The following is a 25,387-nucleotide window of genomic DNA, read 5'->3' on the forward strand; positions in this document are numbered from 1 at the left end:
AAACGTCAAATAGTAAATGAGGTAATGTAGGGGGCATTTTGGCATTTGGAAACTAACATTAATACAGCTTGTAGAAAATGAAATGCATTATTTTTACCACTGAACATGCCCACCTCACCCCACCCCTCAAGACAAAAAAAGTTAACCACATTCACTGAACCAAAAAACAGTAAAATGAATGAGAATGCATAGTGGATACCATAGACCTAATTTAGATTTTGACCACAGCAGTTAAGAAATGTATGGCACTAATTTATACAGCGCAATGATCTATTAATGAACATGCCCAACAGCAGCACTGGTCGTAATCGGATTATAATGAAAACAGTAAATAAGTATGTTGAAAACATCACTAAAACACAAAATACAAACTTTGCTACTTAGACGCAAACTACCCTGTAACAACGACATGGTTTAGCACAATCTCAAATACATTGCATTAACTTCTGAGCATCCATCCACAAAAAAAAAAATAAACTGGGAAAAAAGTCCATAAACATTTTAACTTTTAAAAATACTTCTTGCAAGAGAAGTAACATAAACTACAATGTACAGCAGACTCCATGGGCTCCTTTTACCTCAAAACATAGCAATTAATCCAGCACAGCAATGCAATAAACAGGCCCAAGTAAAAGCAACACACCCATATTCACATTACAAGCAAAGCAGTACATTTTAACCTTATTAAAATGCATAATAAATTAAATGCACACATTTACAAGTATAAATGAAAACAATCTTGAAACAGCTTCGGCAGATTGGCAACATATACCTACTAGAATAATAAATGAATTACATTAACTGTTAACATTCCCCCTCAAAAGGTAGACTTGTACCACATAGACATGGACTTGCAGGAACAGGAAAAATTGCCTAAACAGTATATTGTAACTTCCTGAAAACAGCATTAAAGTGCACACATTTCCATACAAAAAAGTGCAAACTATGCTCGAACATTTCCTATTTGCAAACAGACAATACCCAGAAAAAGCTACGACAATAGAAATGCGTCACACTAAATTTATATTTCACTGCCCCCCAACAGAAACAAACAACTTCTATACACAGTTCAGCCTTTTAAAAGTAATGCTTCCAAATCATACCCCCAAGAATAATAACAATTACATATACATTCAGGTTTTATATCTTTAAAAACTACTACTCAAAAATATCAAAATAACCACTGCACAGATTTAAATACTGCGTACTGCACCCACCAGCTACCTCTAAACATTAAAAAAATTAAACCACAATATATTCCCATTTTAAACTAGTACTCAAAAGTCTCAAAATAACCACTGCACAGATTTAAATACTGCATACTACATCCCCATCTACCTCTAAACATTAAAAACTTAAATAAAGCACACTATTCCCATTTTAAATAACTAAAGCCACAAAATGCAATTATCTACTTACCACTATCACAGTTATTGCTGGGCTAGCTTGCTTCCTTCCTGCTGGAATGGCTAGTTGGTTGTTCAAGCAGTGGCTGGGCTGGCTGGCTCCCTTGCTGGCTTCTTTCCTGGCTGGCTGGGCTGGCTGGCAGGCAGGCTCCCTTGATGGCTTCATTCTTTCCTTCCTGGCTGGCTGGGCTGGCTTCAATCCGGGCTGGCTGGAGATAGAAATTAAATCAGATCTTTGTTCAATCGCAGCTGCTATAGAGCTTAGTGCTCTACAGCTGCGACCTTTATGGGGCTCTTCTGAACAAGTTCCCGCCCCCTCCAATCCCTGCAGCCAATTACTGTGCTGCATTACCACCCGGACCTAGCAGGGAATCCCTCTAACTGCAGGTCCGGGTGGTGACGTAGCCACATTGCCATGGAAAAACCGGAAGTATTTTCGGCTTTTCCACGGCAATTGATTTGAATTATTCACGATCGCGAAGCGAAAACGGGACTTTTAAAGTCCCACGCTTGGTGCCTGCGGGAAGCGGGATGAGAGGCCTCAACCCGCGAGTGTCCCGCTGACTACGGGACGGGTGGCAACCATAGTTGTGGTACTTTTTGAATAGCTCTCATGTCCATGAGGGCTGAAATTTGTTTTTGTGCCTCTGCCCATTGATTTTGTGGCAGGTCTGGCATTCTTTTTAGCCTTGGTAAAGTATGAAAGTGGAACCTGTAACCTTGAGAACACAATATTCAGAACCCATTTGTCTTGGGTGATTGTTTGCCAGTTTTGAGAAAAAAGTGCTAGTTTTCCCCCCAAGGAGGCTTTCAAAAGGGAAGTGCTTGGCGTACGAAGGGGAAAGTCATTGTGACTGTTTCCTGTAAGGTTGAGACTTGTCCTCACCCCCTTTTGGGGTTGAGGTGCCCCACTGTCGTCGTCTGTTTGAGCCTTAGAGTTGAGATCTGCCTCTTGGGCGTCTGTATCTGCCTCTCTGTGGCCTGTCTGACACTGGAAAGGACCAATTTTTTGTTGGCCAATTTCTGCTAAATCGAGGTGGCTGTACCTGTAAGAAATCCTTGACTGTTTGCATAGATTTAGCTTTATCCTCCATTTTCTTTTAACACCTCTTCTGCCTTAGCACCAAATTAGGTATCATGCTGTAAAGGAGCATCCAATAATTTTGCCTTAACATGATCAGGTAAACTCTGTTCTTTTAACCAAGCATGCCTTCGAATCACAGAACCTGTAACTGCGGCTCTACAAGAGGCCTCTAAAGAATCAAAACCACATTGCAGAGTATGTTTTCCCATCTCTTTAACTGCATGCAATAAATCCTGCATTTATTTACAATCAGGAGCTTCTGAGCTTGCAAGCATTTTCTGTTTTAACTGAGCCATTAAATATTGTTGGTACTTAAGCATGTGAAATTGGCAATTTAAAGCTCTTACTGCTAAAGTTGCAGAAGTGTATACTTTCTTCACCCATCTATCCAAAGCTCTGGAATCTCTGTCAGAGGGTACTGAATTTTTTGCAATGGAAGCCTTAACCCCTTTTGGACCCTGTGAAATAGTTTCTGGATCAGCAGAAAGGTTTTTATAAATAAACTTGTGAGAGTCAGGGACTCTATAATACCTATCTGGCTTGGCTGGTGCAGGGGGCAAGGAATCGGGAGATAAGCTGGATTCAGAGAACACATCATCCACAATATCTAGCACAGGCGGAATAGCCAGGGGCCTGTGCTGAGGCAATAAAAGGAAATCCATGCGCCTTTTCTTGGATTCTGAGTAATCCTGACTTTCCCAATGGAAATGCTCCCTCATGGTATGTAAAGTTTCCCCAAAAGAATAATCCTCAGGAGGAGAGGCTGAAGGGATAGATTCTTCAGCATCAGAGTCCCTCATAGGGGGGTAGAGAGTATCCTTGGTCTGAAGAGGAATCAGAGGAAATGGAAACCTGATCAGAGGCATCATAGTCTGTATCCTGCCTAGGCCTTTTCTCAGGAGGGTGATGGGAACCCCTGATTAGAGTAATGAGGTCTTCGGTCATTTTAAGCATCTGTTTCTTAGGCATGGAGGACTGTCCAGGAGAATGCTGTACTTGTTTCTTTGTCTTTAATGGTACTTTTGTCTTGGCTGTTGTTTTAATGGTAAGTTGTGAAGGTCTGAAAACACCCTCAGAAGCCGATGCCTGCTCAGCGGCTCCAGACCCATCTGAGGGATTAGTTTCCGTAGGCCCAATACCTTGAGTTTCCAGAGGCCTAGTTGTCTTCACGTGGGAGTCGGAGGCGGCCTGTGTCTCTGAGGTAGCGGGTGTCAGGGGCTGCGAAAGCGCCTCACTGAGAACCGACAACTGGCCTAGAAGAGGTTTCGTCACCGGTTTTTGACCTCGGATGCCTGTCTTTATCCTTGTCCTTGTGTTTTTTCGGTATTGCGGTCGTCTGTTGATCCGACGGCATAGTATAATTGAACCTTTGGCCAAAGTAGTGCAAAGCAAAATAAAAACGTCTTTTAATAGTGCGTTTGTTAAATCTAGCTCAAAACCGACAACTAGTGACGTTGTGATCAGGGCCTAGGCATGGAATACAGTAAGAGTGGAAGTCCTTATGAGATATTTGCTTTCCACAAGAAATACAATTATTAACTTTTTCTGACATCGGTCTGAGGCAAGAAAAGTTTCCCCAATGGGGTACTTATCTTTATTGAAGACTTCGGATCTGAAATTCGACTTTGAAAATCTCAGGAGTCTGCCGACCGGCACTTGCGAACTGCTTCTGCTTCGGGCACCGCGCGGCAAGAAAGACTGAAGAAAATGGCATCGGATGCATCTTATATACCCCTGGCGCACTGATGTCAGGGAAGAAGCGATAGCAACCGACGCCGGACCAAGACTTTGGAACTCTGGCCGACTGCTGGACCGCCTGACAGCAGGATAACCCAAGTGTAATGACTGCAGCAGTGTAACACAATGAACATCCCATGTTCCTTATAGGCCCTGCTTTACAGATATCCAGGTGTAACCATGAAATACAGAAATGGTGTGTGTTGATTACCTATTGTATTCTCACTATGCCTAGTCATATTGCAAGTGAAGACATTAAAAAAAAAATCTCCATAATCTTAAGTGTCCTGGTATACATGTACTTGGGCATACACATGAAGCAAGGTTATGTCTCTGCCTCATGTGGTCACTGTAGTCAGTAGTCCAGTACTGGTGTTTCACCAGACTTCCACTTCTTAGCCACGTTTGAAGATGTGGAAGGAGAAGTCCCATTTTCTTTTGCAGGTTCTTCGATTTACTACATGAGATGTAGAGATGATGCATGTCCTTTTTTTCAGTTCTGTCTGTGCATCTCACTTGTGTTCAAGATAGTGAGCCACAAATAGATGTTATTCTGCGCTATGAAAGATAAGGGAAGTTTGACCTGCTTGTTTGAGATGGATTTTGTTTCATTCTGGGTAGAAATGCTTTCAGCTGTTTTGAGGGTCTTAAATATTTTATTACTGATTTTCAACATGTTAATTTTCCTTATAGTGACTTGTATTAATTTTGCTCCCTATTTAGACATGTCTGTCTCTTCAAAGTGGTTTGATGTAGTTTTATGAAATTTTCACATAGTTACACATTTACATAGAAAATTATTCTAAATTTCTTGCTTCAAATGCAGTGGTTTGTTTGCTTTTCACATTTTATCCAGAGCAGCTCAGTTTTTTTTTCATTCTTTATACCTTAACATTTAAAAACGTTGAACATGTCCCTTTTGCTGTAGCAATACTACGCATTTCTTTTTGATAACTCTGTTTGTTACTGTGAACTAGTCAGATTAGTGTACTACCACCATGCTGTGGACAGGAAGCAATGCAAAGGCAATGCAAGGCATGTGATTCATGGACAGCAGTCTTTACAAATAACCTGTAATGTGTGCTACAAAGACAGCATGTGCAACACAGTGGCAATGCTGTGAGCACTTTACATGTGTATCTACCTGTTATGCATGCTGGAGATGTACCTTTAAAAACGTAATCTCTGGGACCCATTTTTGACTTTCATCAAAGCTTTAGCTGTTGGCATCCTCGTTCTCAAGTAAACTTGTGGTCTTTGGCTGGTACATGAAGGGGCTGTGTGACTGGTCTTTCTCTGTTTTGACCACTGTATGGGTGCACGCAATGCATGAGCAGCTGTGCTGGCAAATAATCCTTCAATGCTCAGAGTAGCTGTACCCAACCTCTGTGCAACACTATGCATGGTATATATGGATGTTCTTCGTGTTTCACTGTTTTAGTCATTACACTTTGGTTATCCTGCCAGGGTAGCCCTCAGTTGGCCCGAATACATCTGTGGCCTGCTTGCATAGCTACCATGGGTTAAACCTCACTCAGATGATTTTATTAATTAGCATTTGACAGATTTTGTGAGCACTGTCATTATGTTATATCATGCTTATGAGTCTTGCCCTGAATGTTTTACCGGTGTAACAGTTTTTAATGGCTATAATGACTTTAATGTTAGCCTATCAAGAAATGGTCATATGTTTGTAATCCTTTCATTTTTTTTAATGCATTTTTCAAGACAAAATACTTTTGTTGTGCAGTCGTATATTATACATTGCTTGAGGTAATGTGAAGCTTACAAAAAGCATGTTGAATGTTTATTTGCCAGTCAACGCTTGTACATTTTCGCTGCAGCATTTAAAATGACTGAAGCTATTTTTCTTAGAAATGATTTCTGATGTTAAGTATGCAATACATCTGTCCAGTCAGAATGATGCCCCATTAATTTGTGAAAAATTGTAATTACTTGAAGTTGAGCAACCTATTGTTTTTTTAATTCAGCTGATGGACCCTAGAAGTGTAACTCAATTATCTCTGCAACTGTGTTCTATGCTGATGCAGAATTCTTTAGAAAATATCATGCCACTCAGATGAACTGTCTTTAGGTGTTAATTGTTGGTGCAAAAGTATATATACACACTTTCATTGGGGGGTAATGGTTCAGGTGTTTACCTCTGAAACACAAGATGCAGAGTTTGATTCTCATCCTTGAAATGGAAGTTAGCTAGGCTTAAAATGTTCCATTAAGGCAGGTAGGTAGTACTTATCTATGAACCTGCATAATGTGTCATTTCACAAGTGTATGTATTTTGGGGGGGTTGAGTGCTAGCATATTTCCAGTGACAGGAAAGGACACCTTTATGGAGAAACATCTAAAATTACATCTTTTGTTTTTAATGCCAAGTGCAGATAATTTTGGATGTTTTGCTTTCCCCACATTGAAAAGAAGTTGTGTATATACTTCTTAGAGAAAATGAATGTAATGCAGACTGTCACACTGTGAGACGGCAACATTCAGGGTATGCGTAAAGGAGATGGATTTAGAGGTAGTTACTAGGCATGTAGTCCAGAGTGCTTTAAAACAGTGTTGTCCAAATTTCCAGTTGCCCCAAAGCACTGTCTGGTTATGTGACTTTCTCCAAGTCGCACGGTAGGTACATGAAGGTGAACATGTTCAAACCATGTACTCTTGACACAGAAAGCAGTTCATTAGCAGGCCAGAGCTTTAGTCCCCTGCGCTAACTGCCAGACAGTATGCTCCTTAATAAAAATTTAAGGGAATTGTACTTCAGTGTTTGGGTACATATTTCACTAAAGATTGCCAGTCCGAGCTTAAGGCATTGCACATAGTTCAGTAATGGATTTGACTAGGGCCGTTTCACTGTTGTCATTAGAGATGTTTGGGTGGTGCATATTTCTATTGACATGAGATTGCCCTTTTATGGAAACCCATGTGTAATATATTTAAGTATAAATTCAGCTTAGCGCAGCTTATTTTATGGATATTTTTTGTGTAATAGCTGAGGTGTGTCTACTTAATTAAGAGGAATGTAATGCAGTTGTGCAGCCTGGTGCATTCTAATAGGCTTGTAGTACTGCTGGTTATTACTTCTAGTGCAAGTTTAACATTTTATAGTAACATTTTCTGGGCAGTGTATTGGGTTTCCGTTATAAACTCTCCTGAGGTTGTACTTGTAGTTGCAGACGTCGTAGAACAGCTGCTTTTGAATTTTTGAATGCTACTACATCGTTCTTGGTAAATCGTTTTCTTTCTGGAGACAAAGCAGCATTGCTGTAACAGCAGCTTACAGTTGGTAGAGGGATAATTAACACTGGGGATGGAATCTTGTGACAAATGCTTTTAAGGTGAGGGGTATGCAGATAACGAGAACAACAGCGAGGCTGCAGCCCCTGATAGCATGCAACATTTTCCTCATTTAAGTTATAGGAGTGCAATTTATCAGTTAGTCCTGAACATGTTTTGTGTTATTAGTTTGCACTTTTATATGCTTAAACTAGTTCTTTTGAACTTGGTTTCAGAAGTTTGTATTGTAGTTATGTAGTTACATTTGTAGTTGAGGGTTTACTCGTTGGTGCAGTATGTTAGCACTTGCAGATAAGTACAGGCAGTCTGAGTTTTGGAAACTGTGTCTTGGTGTGGTGAGTGAGTAAGATTTACAAGCCCAGGAGGCAGTGGCCATCAGGTGACGTGCAGCCTGATGCTAGACTCACTTTGGAGACCTGATGTTGTAATACAGTTCGGTATTCCTGTTAGGATGAAAGTCGGAGGGTTGAGATGCAGCATGTCTTAAGGAGAGCAGTTGTGCATGCATATTGTATCTTAGTGCTTGCAGAAAAGAAGACTGCACATCTGTGAGGCTGTTGCATTTGTACCACTGTGAATCTATGCCCTCCAGTCATCAGTAAAACCAGTAACTGTAAAAAAAATGCATGACCTAACTGGAAGGAAGGCAAAGGGAATTAAAAAAAATAGGGAATTAGAGCTAAAGAGGAGAAATGTAAAGGTAAAAGTAATAAAACAAGCAGATATGTAACTGAGAAAGTGAAGTTTTGTTGCAACTAACTTGTGTCCACTTATTTCTCAGACCAAGAGTAACGACGACCTCTCAGCTGGGATGGCTGGCGGACTGACAGTGACGAATAACGTTAAGACCAAGAAAAGCACCTGCATAGGATTAACATCATCTGGGGGTCCCACGAATAATCCTGAAAGTAAATCTAGGAATCCTGCAGGTATTCCATTTTTACAGTGATTTGTATACTGCTTTATTAAACTTTACTGTCAGCAAAATGTAAAACTGAAGCTTAGAGCTCACTGCTTATGGTAGTATTTTATAGCCGTTTTATTGCTATGACAGTACCCTTGGGCTTCATGGTGTTCCATGAGCCTCAAACAATACATTTTCAGTTCAGTTGTCTGGAGCAGACCTCAGCCGTATGCTGATCAGGCTTACGTATTGAGATTATGTGGTTCTTATAAGGATATGCAGAGTGAGATGGGACTCATTTTTGTATAAGGCATACACTTGTGATGCACCTTTGAATATTGCTTCGTTGGGTGTCACATCAGCTGTGATTCTTGAACATGTATAGTGGTTTCAGCATTTTTCATAACTGTACCCTTTTACAACAAGGTTTTTCAATTGATCAGTATTTTTGATAAGCAAATGTGTATTTCTAGTCATTTACACTGAAGAATCAAATAACTTAGGAAGAAGCACAGTGCCAACACCGGTTCCCATTTTTGTTTGGGTGGGAGGGGCATAGCATCACTGCAGAATGAAATTGTAATTGATCCTGCTTGAGACAGCAGGCTATCCTCTGACTGTGTAGACACTTGTATGTTGGGAGAACTGTTGCTCCAGGAGTTCTAGTACTTCAGTCCACCAGGTTTAAAGAGATCAGCATCCATTCATTCTGTGGATAACTTTTGCATTAGTAATAACCACTTGAACATAAAAGCCAAGCATCTGAACTAATTTCCAGATCTTTGTACCTTTCCCTTTACAAGCCGGACGGAAATTTGCATCTCTGTGGTCAGAGGAGATTCCCTTTATAAAGGTGGTGTTTGCCTACATCACCTTTAGTTATTTCTTGCCACAGTATAGTTTTGCAGCCTTTGTAAGTACAACATTGTCAGTCTGATAGCTTTGCCCGTTTAGCGCTGGGTGATAATTACTTTACTGGGTTATCTTTTTTTGTATTCTTTACAATGTTGTGAAATGATGATTGTCTGTGACTTGTGGTCAAGCAACAGATATGGTTATAGAGAATGGCCATCCTAAAAAACAGTAACTGCACATACAATAGGCAGATTCCATCTGTGTGTGTAATAGTGGAGGTCTGTGATTCTGGGCCATAAAGAGCCTAGAGATAATGACATATATGCACCTGCAGAAAATTTCCACTTACAACTTTGCTCTTGACACATTTACATGTGTTAAATTTGTCCTTTGTGATCACTAAATCTTAGAGGAGTTACAGCCCTTAATTTATTAATACACATGGATTTTGTTGCCTTTTCTAAAGCTGCCTTTCATGTCAAATTCAGTAATCATAGTCCCAACTCAGACTTTCAGCAGTTTTGCACGATTTGTTTTCCAACTGACTGAGTTTTTTTTAAACTTCCACTTAATTTTTTTTCAAAAACAAAAGTATTTCTCTATTATGAGAAAATACACAGTTTTTCATAATATAACAACATAATCCTCCAAACACTGTCAATCTTGATTAATTTTTTTCTAAAACTGACAAATCTGAGCAGTACCATTCAATGAGTTGTATGACATCCTTTTACTTACATTTTCTATCTGCATTCTGCAGCTGGCTTCTGTACAAGTGGATGTAGTTATCCAGTTTTACCTTTCAAGACTGTTGTTGTGTTCTAACCAGGGAAGGTACTTACTGATGTAAGTTTTGTCGCAGTTTCTCCTTTCTCATCTAATAATATATTTTGATATTCTGCATTCTAGGACAGTCCTAGAGTTCTGTCTTTGTTATTGGTTTCTTGGCTGTCAATGTCAAGCTTGTTAATGCCTTCCTTTTGTTCGCAGTGTTAAATAAGGTTCTAGCCATAACAGTATGCTTTTTGACATCTCAATCCTACAGTTAAACATCTTTATCATGTTTTACAAACCATGCTTGAGGTTGCAAGTTAAGAATACGACTTAAAAAATAGTTTTCCTACTCAACCCTTTTGCTACTCATACAGCTCCAGCAGTTATCTACGGGTCTGTGTTATAACAGCGAACGATCAAAATACTGAATGCTGTTATATCGACCACAAAAGAACGAAAATAAAAAAGAGCGAACAGCAGCCAGAACAGCAAATTTTTTTTCCCCAGGGAAAAAATTTGCTGTTCCCCAAAAAACACACACACACACACACACACACACACACACACACACACACACACACACACACACACACTAAACACTATTTTAAGTGGGGAGCTACACACCCCCTACTTAAATATACCAACTCCAAGATCGCACTACAGTGCCAAACACAGCAAAGTGATGGAAGCGGCCAAGCAACCTCTTTCCCAGGGAACAAAGTCACTTAAAAGACAATTTGTCATTTTGCATTTTCGATTTTTACAGTTCGACGAAGACGCATTTCATATAATGCATCTTCGTTCTTCTGACAGGAACCCTTATCTACTAATGGAACTGTTTTTGAAGCTTACTTAGTTTTGAAAAATATTTTTACAGGTATTGCCATGCGAGTATTGTGAACTTTTTTTTTCATTTATTATCATGTGTAGATGCCAAGACAATTTCTTCTCAGGTCTCTCAGTCCAGAAGTCATGTTTAGTTTATTTTCTCTGCCTCTTGTTCAACTACTCTGATTATGGTTTCCTCTTGCCTTGGAGAATTTTTTTGTGTGCTACTCAATAAATTTTTAGTTGAGCCTTCTTTGATGTCCTTGAGATGATTGCTAGTCCATCTAACTCATCAAAAGTGTTTCCTATTCCATTCTAGAACTTTTCCCTTTCTATCCTACTTCTGAAGTCTTTTCTTTAAAAACTTGCCAAATTTTGTGCTCCACATATATAACTAATGATCACAAAAACATTTTTATTGTCTGTGTTATTTGCTCCTTTTCAACATTCATCATTTCAAAGTATTAATTTTTCCTTTCACTTCCTCCCAAGAAATCCTCAGTCCATTATTGTACTAGTCAGCCAGATTCTCAGATGTTGGATTCTACCATGATCTAAGATAAGTCTTTTACAAGTTTAGAGTTTAGGTAATATCTGCACACCTATTGAAAATGCCCTTCTTGGTGTTCAATGTACAGCATAACATTTTCTGCAGAAAGATTAATCTTAATGAAATTATTCAGTCTCTTGTAACCTGCCATCTATAAAACACTAGTCTGAGCTTCCAAGAGTTTAAAAATACAGCGCAGGCAAAAAAAAAGAGATGTTGGACAACCTTGATAACCCCTTTCCCAAGTTAAACTTGTCAGAGTTTTTACCCACTGCTTTCACTTTAGTCTATGATCTCTTGTATTTTTAGTGATCAGTGTTATTATTTAGGAAAATTGAACTTCTTAGAGATGTGTTTTAGATAAGGCTGCTGGTGGGAATGTAAATGTGTACTGATCAAGTAATGTGTGGAACTAAAGATAATTTCACCAGTTTTATAGAAGCAGATGTCACAATTAATGTTCTTGCTCTAATCTATTGATATTGTTTAGCAAAAATACTAAAAAATCAAGAGAATTGTGATAAAACATGAAGATTGTAATTATTTCTTGCATTTGCAAAGTTAGTAGCATTTTTCCATTAGCACCTACTTTGCTTTAAGAAAACCAGCCTCCCGATGCAGGCAGTTGATCATGAGAGATCTGAGCAGTGTGCTGTGAATGGAATCTGTGAGGTATGGTATAATTAAATTTTAAAATAATGCTGTCAGGCAGTTCTGTGAAAATAAAAAAGTAAAGTATGAAATGAAGCTTGAAACTGTGGGAAGGGAATGGTTATTAAAGTGGTTGCCTCAGTTTAGTTTCATTTAAGGTTAGTCAGTGTACTTTTAAGAAAAAGTCAATGTATAATGAAAGCATGAGAGTTTTTCATTTCTTGGAGAGAAACAAGATGAGATAAAATCAGATGGCAACTTGTGTAAATAGGATCACAGGCTGTTAAATGTGCATTAACATGGTTAAACATAACTTTAGAATGCCTAGATGAAACTCGGCAAGTCCTTCCACGTTACAGGGGTGATGATGAGCAATATTTTACAAGGACATTGGCGATTCAATATAGTTATGCCTCACAGGAAATTAAGGATTTGATTAAGAACAATTGGAAAATGTTAAAATTTAACCAAGATGTTGTGCAAAAAATAGGTGAGAGTTCTAAATTTGTTTTAAGACGGGTACTAACTTAAAAAATTTTTTTGAAAGAAATAGGAATGAGATAAAACATCAGGGTGAGTTTGGAACTAGAAAATGTGGGAGATGTGGGTACTGCAAATACATCATAGGTAAGGAACAGACAGTGTTGGACAGTAATGTGAAGAGTGTTATATATTTTAGGAGGGGCAATTGTATGACCAAGGGAATAGTTTATTGAGCCTTATGTAAAGAATGTCCCAGTTTTTACGTGGGGAAATCTGAAAGAGCATTGAAAAAGCGTATTTACGAACACATGTACAATATCAAGAAGAAGAGTATGAACTATGCTCTTTACAGGCACCTTTCTCTACAGTCTAGTCATACTGGATTTGTATTTGGAATTTTGGAACAGGTCTGTGTGGACCGTAGGTGAGGCAACTGGGAGAATTGGCTCAGTTGTAGGAACACTTACTGGCAGGTGAAACTTAATGCAACTTAATGCAACTTAATGCAACTAACCCCTCAGTTTGAATTACACATTTTTATTATGCCATACTTAATAAAGAAGGCCAGTAAATTTTAAAATTGTGATACTTTGTAAACTTATATTAATATTTTAGTGATGCGTTATGCTATTTTTAAGAGACTTGCACTATTTTTACATTGAAGGAAAAATGTGAATGGCTTTTTATTTATTCAAGTATGTAGTGATTGAGTTTATGTACCTTTAAGATACTTTGGCGCCTTTTTTGAGAAACAGGGTACTTAAAGAGTTGTAATTGTATGTGTTTTATTCACTTGATAAAGCCCTGCATTGTGGCAGGGTGAAAGTGCTTGTGTGGTACTTTTATTTCAATAAATCAACTGTGAGCCATTTTATGGTGTGTCCGAACCGCTTCTTTTTTCATTGGTTGACATTTGCGGTTTTCTGCTGTTTTTGTGGTTAACTTTAGAATAGGTAATACCTGTGGATGCAGCTGTTGATTTGGAGCAACTACTCCTGTTTGGAGGGGTCGTCCTCCTTTTTGGAAAATGTAGATACTTTTTTGTGCATACTGCAAGTCGAAAGGGGATTTTCAGATGTATTCTGATGAGTTGGTGGTAGCTCAGTTGGGTGTAAAATATCTCATGGCACCTATCTAAAAGGAATCATTTATTTTAATACAACATAAAAACATTATTTATAAAATGTATATATTGACAAGCACACAAATACAAATGTATATATTATATATATATATATATATATATATATATATATATATATATATATTTTTATTTTTTTTTTTGGTTGCGTTGTTGCCTCACAGCAAGAGGTTCTCCCATTCGATTCTCAGCTAGCGTGCGGGAAGTGCCTTCTGTGTGGAGTCTGCATGTCCTCTCTGCGGTCGAGTGGCCTCCGAAAGACATGCGTGAATGGACGTGCCTTCGCTGAAGGTTGGGCGTCAGGTTGGCAACTCGGCACCATAAAAATCTACTGCCAATCATTAGCGGGCCAGAGTTCCGCTGTGGCGACCCCTTACCGGGAAAAGCCGAAAAGACAAACAACAACATATATATATATATATATATATATATATATATATTTTTTTTTTTTTTTTACTGTTTATCATTTTTCTTATAACATCCTCATTGCTATTCTTCCATAGTTGACCCTCTCTCCTCCTTCTATAATTATAATCTGATTCTTCACAATGCATCTGCCAAAATCCATTTCCCATTAAACAAAATTTCATTGAGTCATTCAAATTACCCATATGGCATAAAATAGTCTTACCCATTCTTCTCACAAATTCTGTATTTTTATTCTTATAGTATCTGTACATGATCATATTTATATCTCTGTTGTTTGTCATTAATATTCTCAATTCTTTTCTTCTCACTTTTCGTTTCACCACTCTTTTGCATTAAAAAACAAAATCTCTCTCTTCCTCCCCACAAAATAAATATACTCTTTCAGCTTTCTTTTTATATGTCATTTTCCCTTTTACTGGTAACTTATTTATTACCGGACTCCATAGGAAATCATGACACTCTGCTGTCTCGGTACACCACTTTTCCTTACTTTAACAGATGTGATCACTTGATATGGTAAATTGTCCATGGATCTACATAATTTTGTTTCATCAGATTATTATACCATATCCTTTTAGCTTTCTGTGCATCATAAATGTTTATTTTCCATGTTAATAATTTTTCTTGATAATTTTTAATTTCTTCATTTGTATATTCTTTTTCTCTTTTTATTCTCATCCTCTCTTAGAATTTTTTCTACTTGATTGTTCCTGTTAAATTCATATTCTGTTCCTTTACCCACTTTAATACTCTGTTCACATTTATTTGTCCTATACCACACTTCATGCATATTTATATGCTCTTCGTGTTTCACTGTTGCAGTCCTCACATATGGGTTATCTGGTTCGCGGTTGCCCTCAGTCGGCCCAAATACCAGAGTCCTTGGTATATGATGCCGGCTGCCACCGGTTGCAAAAGTGATGTCAGAAGGTTAGGTATAAAGGGAGGCGGCCAACGCCATTTCCTCAGTCTTTCTTGCCGCAGAGCCCGAAGCAGATGCAATTCGCACTAGTGCCGGTCAGCCGTTTACCTTCGTTTTGCTTTCCGACTACCAAGTTGAAGATGCCGTCAGATAAGTGCCTCATTGGGGATCCTCTTTTCCTGCTTTAACGAATGTCAGATAAAGTTAATAACTGTCTTGCCTGCAGAAAACAGATTCCGCACCATGATTTCCATTCCTCTTGTATAACTTGTTTGGGCCTTGAGCACAACGTCCCTAACTGCGATCTCTGTGCTTCATTTAACCCACGTATCATACGTCGTAGAGCTAAGATTTTGTATAAGAGTCTGGCCTAAGTTCATCGCTATGGCATCTTCTGGTCTCCCGACTTCGGGTATACCTAGGAAACGCAAAGACAAGAACCGCGACAGGCCTAGGGTTAAATATGCCGACGCACCGGTGAAATTTGTCGTCAGCACAGCTGTAGTCAGTGAGGAGCTTTCGCAGCCCCTGCAGTCTGCAGATTTTCGGCCGCAAGCTTCTGGCCAGACCTTTACGGAGTCCTCCATGCCGCAGGCTGCTATTTCGTCTTCAGACCCTCCACTTGTCACTGCTTCAGATGGGTCCAGAGCCGGCTTCTGACGCCTCTTCTTTTCGACATGAGACCAGAACCGGACCGACTACCTTAGTTCAGACTTCTGCAGTTGCCAGGCCTCCCGAGTCTCGCCGGATTGCTAGTAAACCTTCCAGCCGCAAACCTACTCACAAGCAGGCATCGGCCTCCCCTCCTGTGCCTCAGTCCCAGTTGGTAAAGATGGCTGGTGATCTTCTTTCCCTGATTAGGGGCTCTCATTTCCTCCTTCAAAGGAGGGCTAGGGAATTATCTCCTGATGTTTTGTCTGTCTCATATTCAGAGATTTCCAGCATATCTGCTGATGAAAGACATTATCAACTTTTTTTCTGGCTTTGAGGATTCTGATACTGAGGACTCTATCCCTTCTGCCTCCCCTCTAGAAGATTTATCCTTTGGGATACTTTGAAGACCCTTAGTGAGAATTTTAAATGGGAATGTCAGGATTTTCCACAGTCTAAGAAAAGAACCACGGAATTTTTGGATTTGCCTCAGCATAAGCCTCTGGCTATACCTCCAGTTTTGGAAGTTGTGGATGATGTTTTCATGGAAAATTTTTTTAACTCCTAATTCTGTTCCTCCTGCCCCCAGAAAACCGGATAGATATTATAGGGTTCCTGAATCTCATCAAGTCCTTTTTAAAAACCCTACTGCTGATCCAGAAATTATTTCTCAAGGCCCCAAGGGTGTTAAGGCTACTATTGCTAAAAACCCCTTGCCTTCTGATAAGGAGTCTAGGGCCTTGGACAGGTGGGGTCTATACCTCTGCAACTCTTGCCATTAGATCCGTGAATTGTCTTTTTCACATGCTTAAGTATCAGCAGCATACTTTGGAGGCTGTTAAGGCTAAACTTGGAGATATTCCTTCCATGACGGAGAACAAAGATTTAAAAGACTTACTGAATTCTGCCACTTTTGTTAATAAGCATTCACTTCATTCTGGTTTTGACACTTTGAAGGCTTCCTGCAGAGCAGCAGCCACTGGCTCTGTAATTAGAAGGAATGCTTGGCTCCAGGAGCAGCCTCTTTCTGAACCTGTTAAGTCTAAATTGTTGGATGTCCCTTTGCACAAGGACAATATTTTAGTAATAAGGCTGAGGAGGTACTAAAGAAGTTGGAGGATAAGGCAAAATCTATGCAAGCTGTAAAAGATTTCCTTCAGGTTCAGCCTCCTCAGTTTAGTAGGCATTATCCTTCCAAGAATTGTTTTTTTCCCTGATCCTGGCAAACAGGGTCGCTCTAGGTCTAGGAGGTTTCAGATCTTCCAGAGGGCAGCCTTCTGCCCCTCAAAGGGCTAAGTAATGGCATTCTTCTTCTGCTAAATTGGGGAGTTCTAAGCCAGCTCCCCAAAGCAAACATTCTCAATGACTCTGGCCTTCTTGTGCCTACCTCTGCAGGCCCTGGGTTTCCTTTGGGGGGGAAGGTTAGCCAGGTTCTCAGAGGGTATTGTCTATCATCACAGACGACAAATGGGTGCTCAGTATAGTAAGCGAAGGTTACAAGTTTTAGTTTCACACCCTTCCTGTTTTACAATTTACCCAGACATACCCAGAACTCTCAGGGCAGAGGTAGAAACTCAAATTTCTTCTTTACTGACTATGGGGGCTATAGAGCCAGTTCCTGCAAATCAGGCAGGCCTAGGTTTTTATTCAAGCCTGTTTCTGGTACCCAAGAAAGGGGGCACCTGGTGCCCTCTTCTGGATCTGTCTATTTTAAACACTTTTCTGGTGATTCCCAAATTCAAGATGCTCACCCTTCAACAGTTACTACCAATGCTGGGCAAGGATTCATGGCTCTTAACTTTGGATCTAAAGGAGGCTTATCTGCACATCCCAATAAGGGAAAGTTGCAGGCAGTTCCTTCCCTTCAGGGCAGGGAAGCAACACTTTCAATTCTCTGCACTGCCCTTTGGCTTATCTACTGCTCCCAGAGTTTTTGCCAAGTGCCTGGCTCCAGCCATTGCTTTTTGCAGGCAGAGAAACATTCAAATTTATCCTTACCTGGATGACTGTCTCATTCAAGCAAACTCCCCAGAACAACTGGAAAAAGATTTGGATTTTGTGAAGAACACTCTCACCTCTTTGGGTTACACTCTCAACGAAAAGAACTCAAAGTTGGTTCCTACAAGGGAGATTGTTGTTTTCTTGGGAGCTAATCTGAGTACAGCCACCCAGATGGTATTCCTCCCTCAACAGAAGCAAGAAGATATTTTGGCTTACTTCATGAACTTGGCAAGCAGGACCCAGCTCTTTGCAAGGCGATTCCTGCAAGCACTGGGGTTTATGGCTTCATGTATTTTGATGATCCCATATGCAAGGCTGCATATGAGAAAACTACAATGGTACTTCAAGAATCTTTGGTGTCGACACACACAGGACTTAAACTTGATTCTTCCCCTGATTCCCTGTTTACAAATGGAGTGCCTCTGGTGGGCGACAACCTGTTCTTAGAACAAGGGTCTGCCTTTCCACCCACTGCCTGCCAGCCAGACTCTCACCACAGATGCCTCAGATGTTGCATGGGGGGATTGCAACACTATATCCGCATATGTTCATAACCCCACCGGTGTACCCCAAGGCTCCATATTAGGACCTCTACTGTTTAATATTTTCATTAACAACCTCCACCTGTCATTCCAACAAGGGTCTCTTGTTCAGTACGCAGATGACTCTACTATAATCTCCTATTTGGAAAACTCAACTCAACCACAGCAAATTATTCAGTCTGTATTTACCGCCGTAGAGACTTGGCTCCACAATAACCACCTATCTTTAAACCCAAATAAAACTTAAGCTCATAATATTCTCCCCAAAGAAAAACACTCCCATTAACAAATCTCAATTCCATATATTCTTCTTAAATACCACTAAAACTGAACTAGTCACTCAAACCAAACTGTTAGGTGTTATAATTGATGAAAACCTAACATTTGACATACACTTACAAAATAACATCAGCAAGACTCGCAAAAAACTGGGACTACTCTACAGACATAAACAGTTCCTCTCCCTCTCCACAAAACAAGTACTTGCTTCCACCTATCTACTTCCTTCTCTAGTGTATGGTACCCCATTACTTACCAACCTTCAGTCCTCCCTCAAAACTAAACTAGAAATATGCTGCAACAAGATAGCCAAAATTGCAATTAACAACCACCACTCCACGTACCACTGCATACCTCTAAAAACATTAAATTGACTCGAGCTCCCCCACTATTTTACTGGTCTCCAATTAACTACCACACAGAAATTACTTACTAAGCCACAGGATTGAGCTGCCCAAAAGTCCTTATTTTCCCACTATAATCCCAATAGGTCTCTAAGATGAGAGACCCAATACCTCCTCCAAATTCAGAAACCCAAACGACCCACTGGTCAACTACTATACTCCTGGGTAATAGATAAAACTTGGAACAGCCTTCCCCTGGCCATTTGCACAATGCAGACCCCCCCCCCTCCATGCACCCACCTCCAAATTGATCTGTAACTGCACTAAGCTTCCTTCAGCCATTACCTAGATCTTGGTGCCTTCCTACCATTCGCCTGTTTTCTCCTTGCACTCACATAATCCGCCTGTTTTCTCCTTGCACTCACATAATTATATTACTACTAATGACCTTCTCTCTTGACCTCCGTCTGTATTACTCCTACCCTTCTAACCTCTGCTGTTATCACTCACAACCTCTTACATGTTCCTTCATGCAGTCTTCATTCATTTCGTCTCGTGCACTATTACTGCTGCAATATCACTCCTACAGCTTCTTCTTGTCTTCCCCAGCTCTAAATCTGTTCATCATCTGAATGCTAAGCATTTTATGTTCAGCAACACTGTCAACTATAGTTGTACTACACTGTAACTAGTTTATTATGTGTGTATCAAGTGTGTGTACATAAGCTTTTTATATTCACCAATACTACTACATCAACTGTAGTTGAACTACATGCTAATTAGTTTTAAGTATGTATCAAGTGTTTTTATGTATTCTAAATGCACTACTGTTGTATAAGAACATTTTCCTCTACTTGTGAACTATATACTCAAAATGTGTGCATTATGATGTACTATATATCCCATTTGTGTTTCATGTGGAGCTTTTTTCCCTGGGCCTCCACTGAAAATGGGCTCTGTCTGGCCCAGTGGATTTTCTGGTAAACAAATGTCAATAAATAAGTAAATAAATGAATGAATGTCTCTGGGATGAACCTAATGGAATTCCTGATAGGAACCATAGATGTTAAGTTGTCAATCTCGCCTTCATTCTTGCTGGATGGGTTCGGAGCCGATCCTCGGCTCCGACTCGGCACTTGCTAAGCTCGAGAGCTAATTTTACCAGCTCAAGGCAACCCTATATCCCATGATGCAAGGCGGAGATTACCCAGATCTCGTTTGCCGCTTCGCTAACGAGGTGCCTTCTTTTACCAGCTCTAGGTAAGTGAACAGTTTTTGAGACTTTTCGTCTACCCCCCTTTAAATATATATTTATATATTTGTGTTTTGTTAACTAACGACTTACTTTAGCCCTATTCCCGTCAGTGTTCCCTTTTTTTTGAGTAAATTATTCCCTTTTCCCTAGTTAGGCCTTAGGCCTTCCCCTCCCTAAATTTTTTCCTGTTAGGGATTGTTTGTGTATGACTGTGTGTTATCCCTGTTTATTTTAAATTGTTGGACTGAGTGTTTTTGTGTGTGTTACTGTTGTGTTTCATCGACACAGTTATGTCGAAGGACACTAAGGTCTCAGGCTTCAAGAAGTGTGACTCGTGCTGTCAGAAGATGTCTCTGACAGGCGGTCACACTTCTTGTGTTTATTGCCTGGGACCTTCGCACCTGCAGGACTCTTGTGCTATCTGTCATGCTTTCAGCCCAAGAGTCCTGCAGGAGCGAAAAAATAAGCTGATATTAAGGGGCTTATTAAAGCCCGAGAGCTCCCCGACTAAGTTGGCGCTAGGGAAGCCCTTGAAACCTGTTAAGCCTTCGGCTCAGACTTCCAAGCCGTCGGCTTCAGGTTCATCCTCACCAGGTTCGAGATCGGCTCCGGCCGGAGCCGATCCTTCCATACCAGTCTCAGTATCGGCTCCATCCGGCGCCGATACTGTCAAATCCAGACACTCATTGTCGGCTCCAGCTGGAGCCGATGTATCTTCGGCTCCGATGGCACCATTGATCTCAAAAAAGAGATCTCAATCTCCTTCAGTGGAATCTATACATTCGGCTCCGAGATCACCCTTGCTCTCAGAGCGGAGCCATCGGAGCCGTTCTTCTCGGTCATCCAGGCTATCTGATCACGACCTCGAGAGAGTGGTGAGTAGACTATTAAAGTCTCAGGCATTGGCCCAAATACTCCATAGCCCATCTCAACAGACGGTAGCTATCTCACATCCACCGAACATTCCTCCTTCGACTCTCTTACAGAGCTCGGAGCCGGAGCTCCTCGGAACCGGCACCGTTGTGACTTCGGAGCCGATACCATCCCTTTCGGCTCCGTCGTCCTCGGCTCCGATTTCCTCCTTGAGACCTTCATTGGAGGGATCCGGGCGTCTGGTCTCTCTCATCGGCTCCGAGGGGGCGAGTGGCATCGGACCCTTGTCCGACCCCGTTCTCCCTCTCGGAGCTTCGGCGTTGGTGAGCTCGGCCCCGACATCTGCCTCGGAGCCTTCCCTCTCGGTGAGGCCTGGGGTTCCTATCTCTTCGGAGCGGGAACTTTCTGGTCTCTCTGATGGGGGAGCCTTCGAGGTGATGAGGAGTGTACTAGCCCCTGGGCTTAGTCAACGGACAGTTCCATCAGCTCCTCCCACTACAGTGCCTGCTGACATCTCTTCCCACTCTCTTGCTCCCGGACCCAGAGATCCAACGCCTCAGGTTTCCCCATTGGGAATATCTTCCTCTTCGAGGCTTCTCCTGATCCGTCAGGGGAACCCCCGCGTAAGAGGACATGTAAGAGGAAACATCTAGACTCCCCTGAGTCTACTACATCAGATACTGACTTGGATGAGTCGGAGGGATCCCCAAGGTCCTCCTCTGAGGATGTCTCATTTTCAGACATCCTTGAAATCCTTAAGCAGAGGGGGAACTGGCCCTCCCTTAATCCTTCCGAGGACGAGTCAGTATACCTGGAGGCATTCGGATCTCGACCCTCCACCTCCTGGGTGTCTCCGCCTTTCAACTCTCTCATGGAGGTAGTGGCTCGGAAGGCGTGGATGGCTCCGGATTCGGTGGAACCTATCCCTAGGAGACCTTCAAAATTTATTACGGCCCCACAAGATAGACAATATTTAACAAAGGGTGTCCCAGTTGATGCCATGGTGGTGACTGCTGCCACCAAGAAGGAATTAGCTGATCCTTCAGTAACTGTCCATCCTCCTAACAAGGATTCTAGGACTATGGACAGGTACAGTAAGCAGATTTTTTCTTCAGCGACTTTTGCCTTGAGATCGCTGAACTACTTATGCCACTTCACCCGCCTTCAAAGAGATGTTCTTAAAGAGTTGGGAGAAGTTTTACAGGATCCGTCAGCTGCTGGGTCTCAGGATAAGATTAGCTCACAGCTAGGAATCCTTAACTCCATTGCTAACTCCTCCATGCGGCTCATTTCTTATGCAGCCGATGGAGTGAGTAGGGCCGCAGGCACAGGAGTGGCTTTAAGGCGTCAGTCCTGGATCCGGCTTTGTAATTTTGCAGACCCCTTCAAGGCATCTTTCACAAACTCCCCCTTTGATGGCTTGACCTTGTTCGGTCCTCAAGTGAAAGACACTTTGACTAGATGCGAACAAGATGGCAAGACTCTTTCTGCCGTAGGAGTCCGTTTCTCCACCCCTTCTAGACCTTACCCCAAAGGACAGAAGGGAGGGAAAATGTGGTTCCGCAAATCTCAAGGAGTCACGCCTGACGCACGAAGTCAGTTTACCCCAGAGGCAGAGGGGGTAACAATAGACGCTGCCCTAGGGGCAGAGGTGGTCCGCAGAATCAGGGTAGCAGAGAGCCTCTTTCTGACAAACCCTTCCAGCATCCCTGAGATGTTGCCTGATTGTCCGCCTTCAGAGGCAGTCGGGGGAAAATTATCGCTGTACCCAATAGCCTGGCTTTCCCTTTCTCAAGACAAATGGGTACAGTCAATTATATCTGAGGGTTACAAAATTCCCTTTATTCAAACCCTAATTCAACAAAAGTGAACCCTTCCAGACGTTCCACCTGGTCTAAGGGAACTAGCAGTACTAGAAATATCAAAACTGCTAGTAAAAAGAGCCATCCAGCCAGTCCCAGCGGACCAAATAGGATCCGGAATCTACTCAAGGATCTTTTTAGTTCCAAAAAAGACAGGGGACTGGAGACCAATATTAGATCTGAGCAAACTCAACAAGTTTGTAAAGAAATCAAGATTCCGGATGGTCACGCTTCAGTCCATTCTGCCCTTTCTGGGCAAGGACAGTGGGATGTGCTCGATAGATCTTCAGGATGCGTACTATCACATAAAAATTCACAGACGCTTCAGAAGATTTCTCCGCTTTCGGCTGGGGACCAGTCACTTCCACTTCAAAGCCCTGCCCTTTGGACTCGCTACAGCCCCCAGAGTGTTCAGCAAATGCACACTCAGTGGTTACGGCTCACCTGAGACGTCAAGGATTCCAGGTGTTTCCATATCTAGACGACTGGCTCCTCACTGCCACCACTAGGCATCAGCTTCTCCAAGCCAGAAATTACACCATTCACACTTGCAGAGGGCTAGGAATTTCTATAAATTTCGAAAAATCTGCCTTGTCGCCTTGTCAATCTATTACTTTTATAGGCGCAAGATTGGACACCGTACAACTTTCAGCAAGGTTAACAGACCAAAGGATCTTGGACATTCAAAGACATGTCCAGGTGATTCTTTTCAGCAACAAAATTCAGACCAGATTTGCTCTGAAAGTACTGGGTCTTATGGCGGCCGCCATAACACTTCTTCCCCTCGCCCGCTTTTACATGCGTCTTCTACAATAGATGCTATTCACCCAGTGGTCTTTTCAACAACTTCCCATGCGTCACGAGATCATAGTAACTCCAACTTGCAAAAGACATCTGACTTGGTGGATATCGTCTCCTCAAATCCATCAAGGCAGACCATTTGTTCCTCTTGCCCCGGTTGCCACGGTTACATCGGACGCCTCCCTGATCGGGTGGGGGGGGCATTATCAGGGCAGAATGGTCCATGGCACTTGGCAACCTTTCGAGTACCATCTGCACATAAATGTTCTGGAGATGAGAGCAGTGCTTTTAACGTTGCAAGCCCTCAACGACTCTCTTCCCCTGGGAACTATTGCAGTCCAAATGGACAATATGTCCGTAGTGTGGTATATAAACAAACAGGGCGGAACCAAGTCCTATCCACTGTGTCGAGAGGCGCTCAGACTTTGGCAATGGGCAATCTCCTCTCACCGGTTTCTGATAGCAACTCACATCCCCGGGGAATCCAACATCATAGCGGACAGATTGAGCAGAGCTATTCTCATGCCTCACGAGTGGTCTCTCAAACAGTCAGTGACGGAAGAGATTTTTCAGAAGTGGGGCCTTCCTTGCTGCGACCTTTTCGCTACACCTCAAAACAGCAAATGCCCAGACTTCTTCTCTCTCTTCCCCCTTCCAGGCCATCCCCCCAGAGACGCTCTAACCCAAGATTGGCCCCGGGGACTTCTTTATGCCTTTCCACCTTTTCCGCTGATACCTCAGCTAATTCAGAAAGCAACCGCCTTGAGAGCCAAGTTGATTCTCATTGCCCCTTATTGACCTCGACAGATATGGTTTCCGTTCCTACATCATTACCTCTTGGTACAGCCATGGCATCTGGACCCGGTTCCAGATCTTCTGACCCACCAGTCGGGTCAACTGCACCAATCCATACCTTGTCTCAACCTCACTGCTTGGTTGCTCCACTTCCATCCTTAGCCAGGCTTCCTGTGATTTCTAATCCTGTACGGGATATCATAGTAGCTTCCCTAAAATCTTCTACCAGAAAGATCTACACTAGTAAATGGCGATGTTTCTCTTTCTGGGCAAAAGCTAGGAACATAGACCCCTATACTGCTCCAATTCATTCGGTATTGGACTTCCTAGCTGACATTTTTCATTCAGGATCCTCTTCTTCCACAGTGAAAGTTCAACTGGCAGCCATTTCAAATTTTCATATAGGCTTTTTGGACCACAACATTGTCACATAAACTTTGCAAGGCATTCCTTCGAGGTATCTTTTTATTGAAACCTCCGATTAGAGACCCCCCACCACAGTGGGATCTAAATTTAATTTTAACATCCTTGATTCTTCCCCCGTTCGAACCTGCAGCTGCCTGTTCTTTGAAATTGCTTTCTTGGAAGACACTTTTTCTAGTTGCCATTACTTCTGCCAGGAGAGTATCTGAGCTTCATGGTCTCTGTATTCGCCCTCCCTATCTAATATTCCACAAAGACAGGGTATCTCTAAGGACTAATCCGTCTTTCTTACCAAAGATGGCATCGCAGACTAACCTAAATCAATCCATTGATCTTCCAGTATTTTTCCCGAATTATTCTGATAGAGCTGAACAAAAGTTACATTATCTCGATGTTCACCGCCAGCTCAGATATTATCTGGACAAGACTAAAATTGTTAGGAAATCTGACCAACTATTTCTATCCTATGCAGAGAACAGGAA

The 25,387-nt window shown here is 41.6% G+C and overlaps 1 protein-coding gene across 1 annotated transcript in view; it reads left to right on the forward strand.

Moving 5' to 3' along the window:
* SPECC1L (sperm antigen with calponin homology and coiled-coil domains 1 like) overlaps positions 1 to 25,387 on the forward strand; it is a 2,326,126-nt gene that overhangs the window by 776,176 nt on the left and 1,524,563 nt on the right. The window contains exon 3 of the mRNA XM_044068824.1: positions 8,324 to 8,471. Within this exon, the coding sequence (XP_043924759.1) occupies positions 8,324 to 8,471 (148 nt within the window). The remainder of the gene's footprint in view (positions 1 to 8,323; positions 8,472 to 25,387) is intronic.

Source organism: Protopterus annectens, chromosome 4.part0 (assembly GCF_019279795.1).
Source record: "Protopterus annectens isolate FY-2018-M chromosome 4.part0, PAN1.0, whole genome shotgun sequence".
NCBI classification, from domain to species: domain Eukaryota; kingdom Metazoa; phylum Chordata; order Ceratodontiformes; family Protopteridae; genus Protopterus; species Protopterus annectens.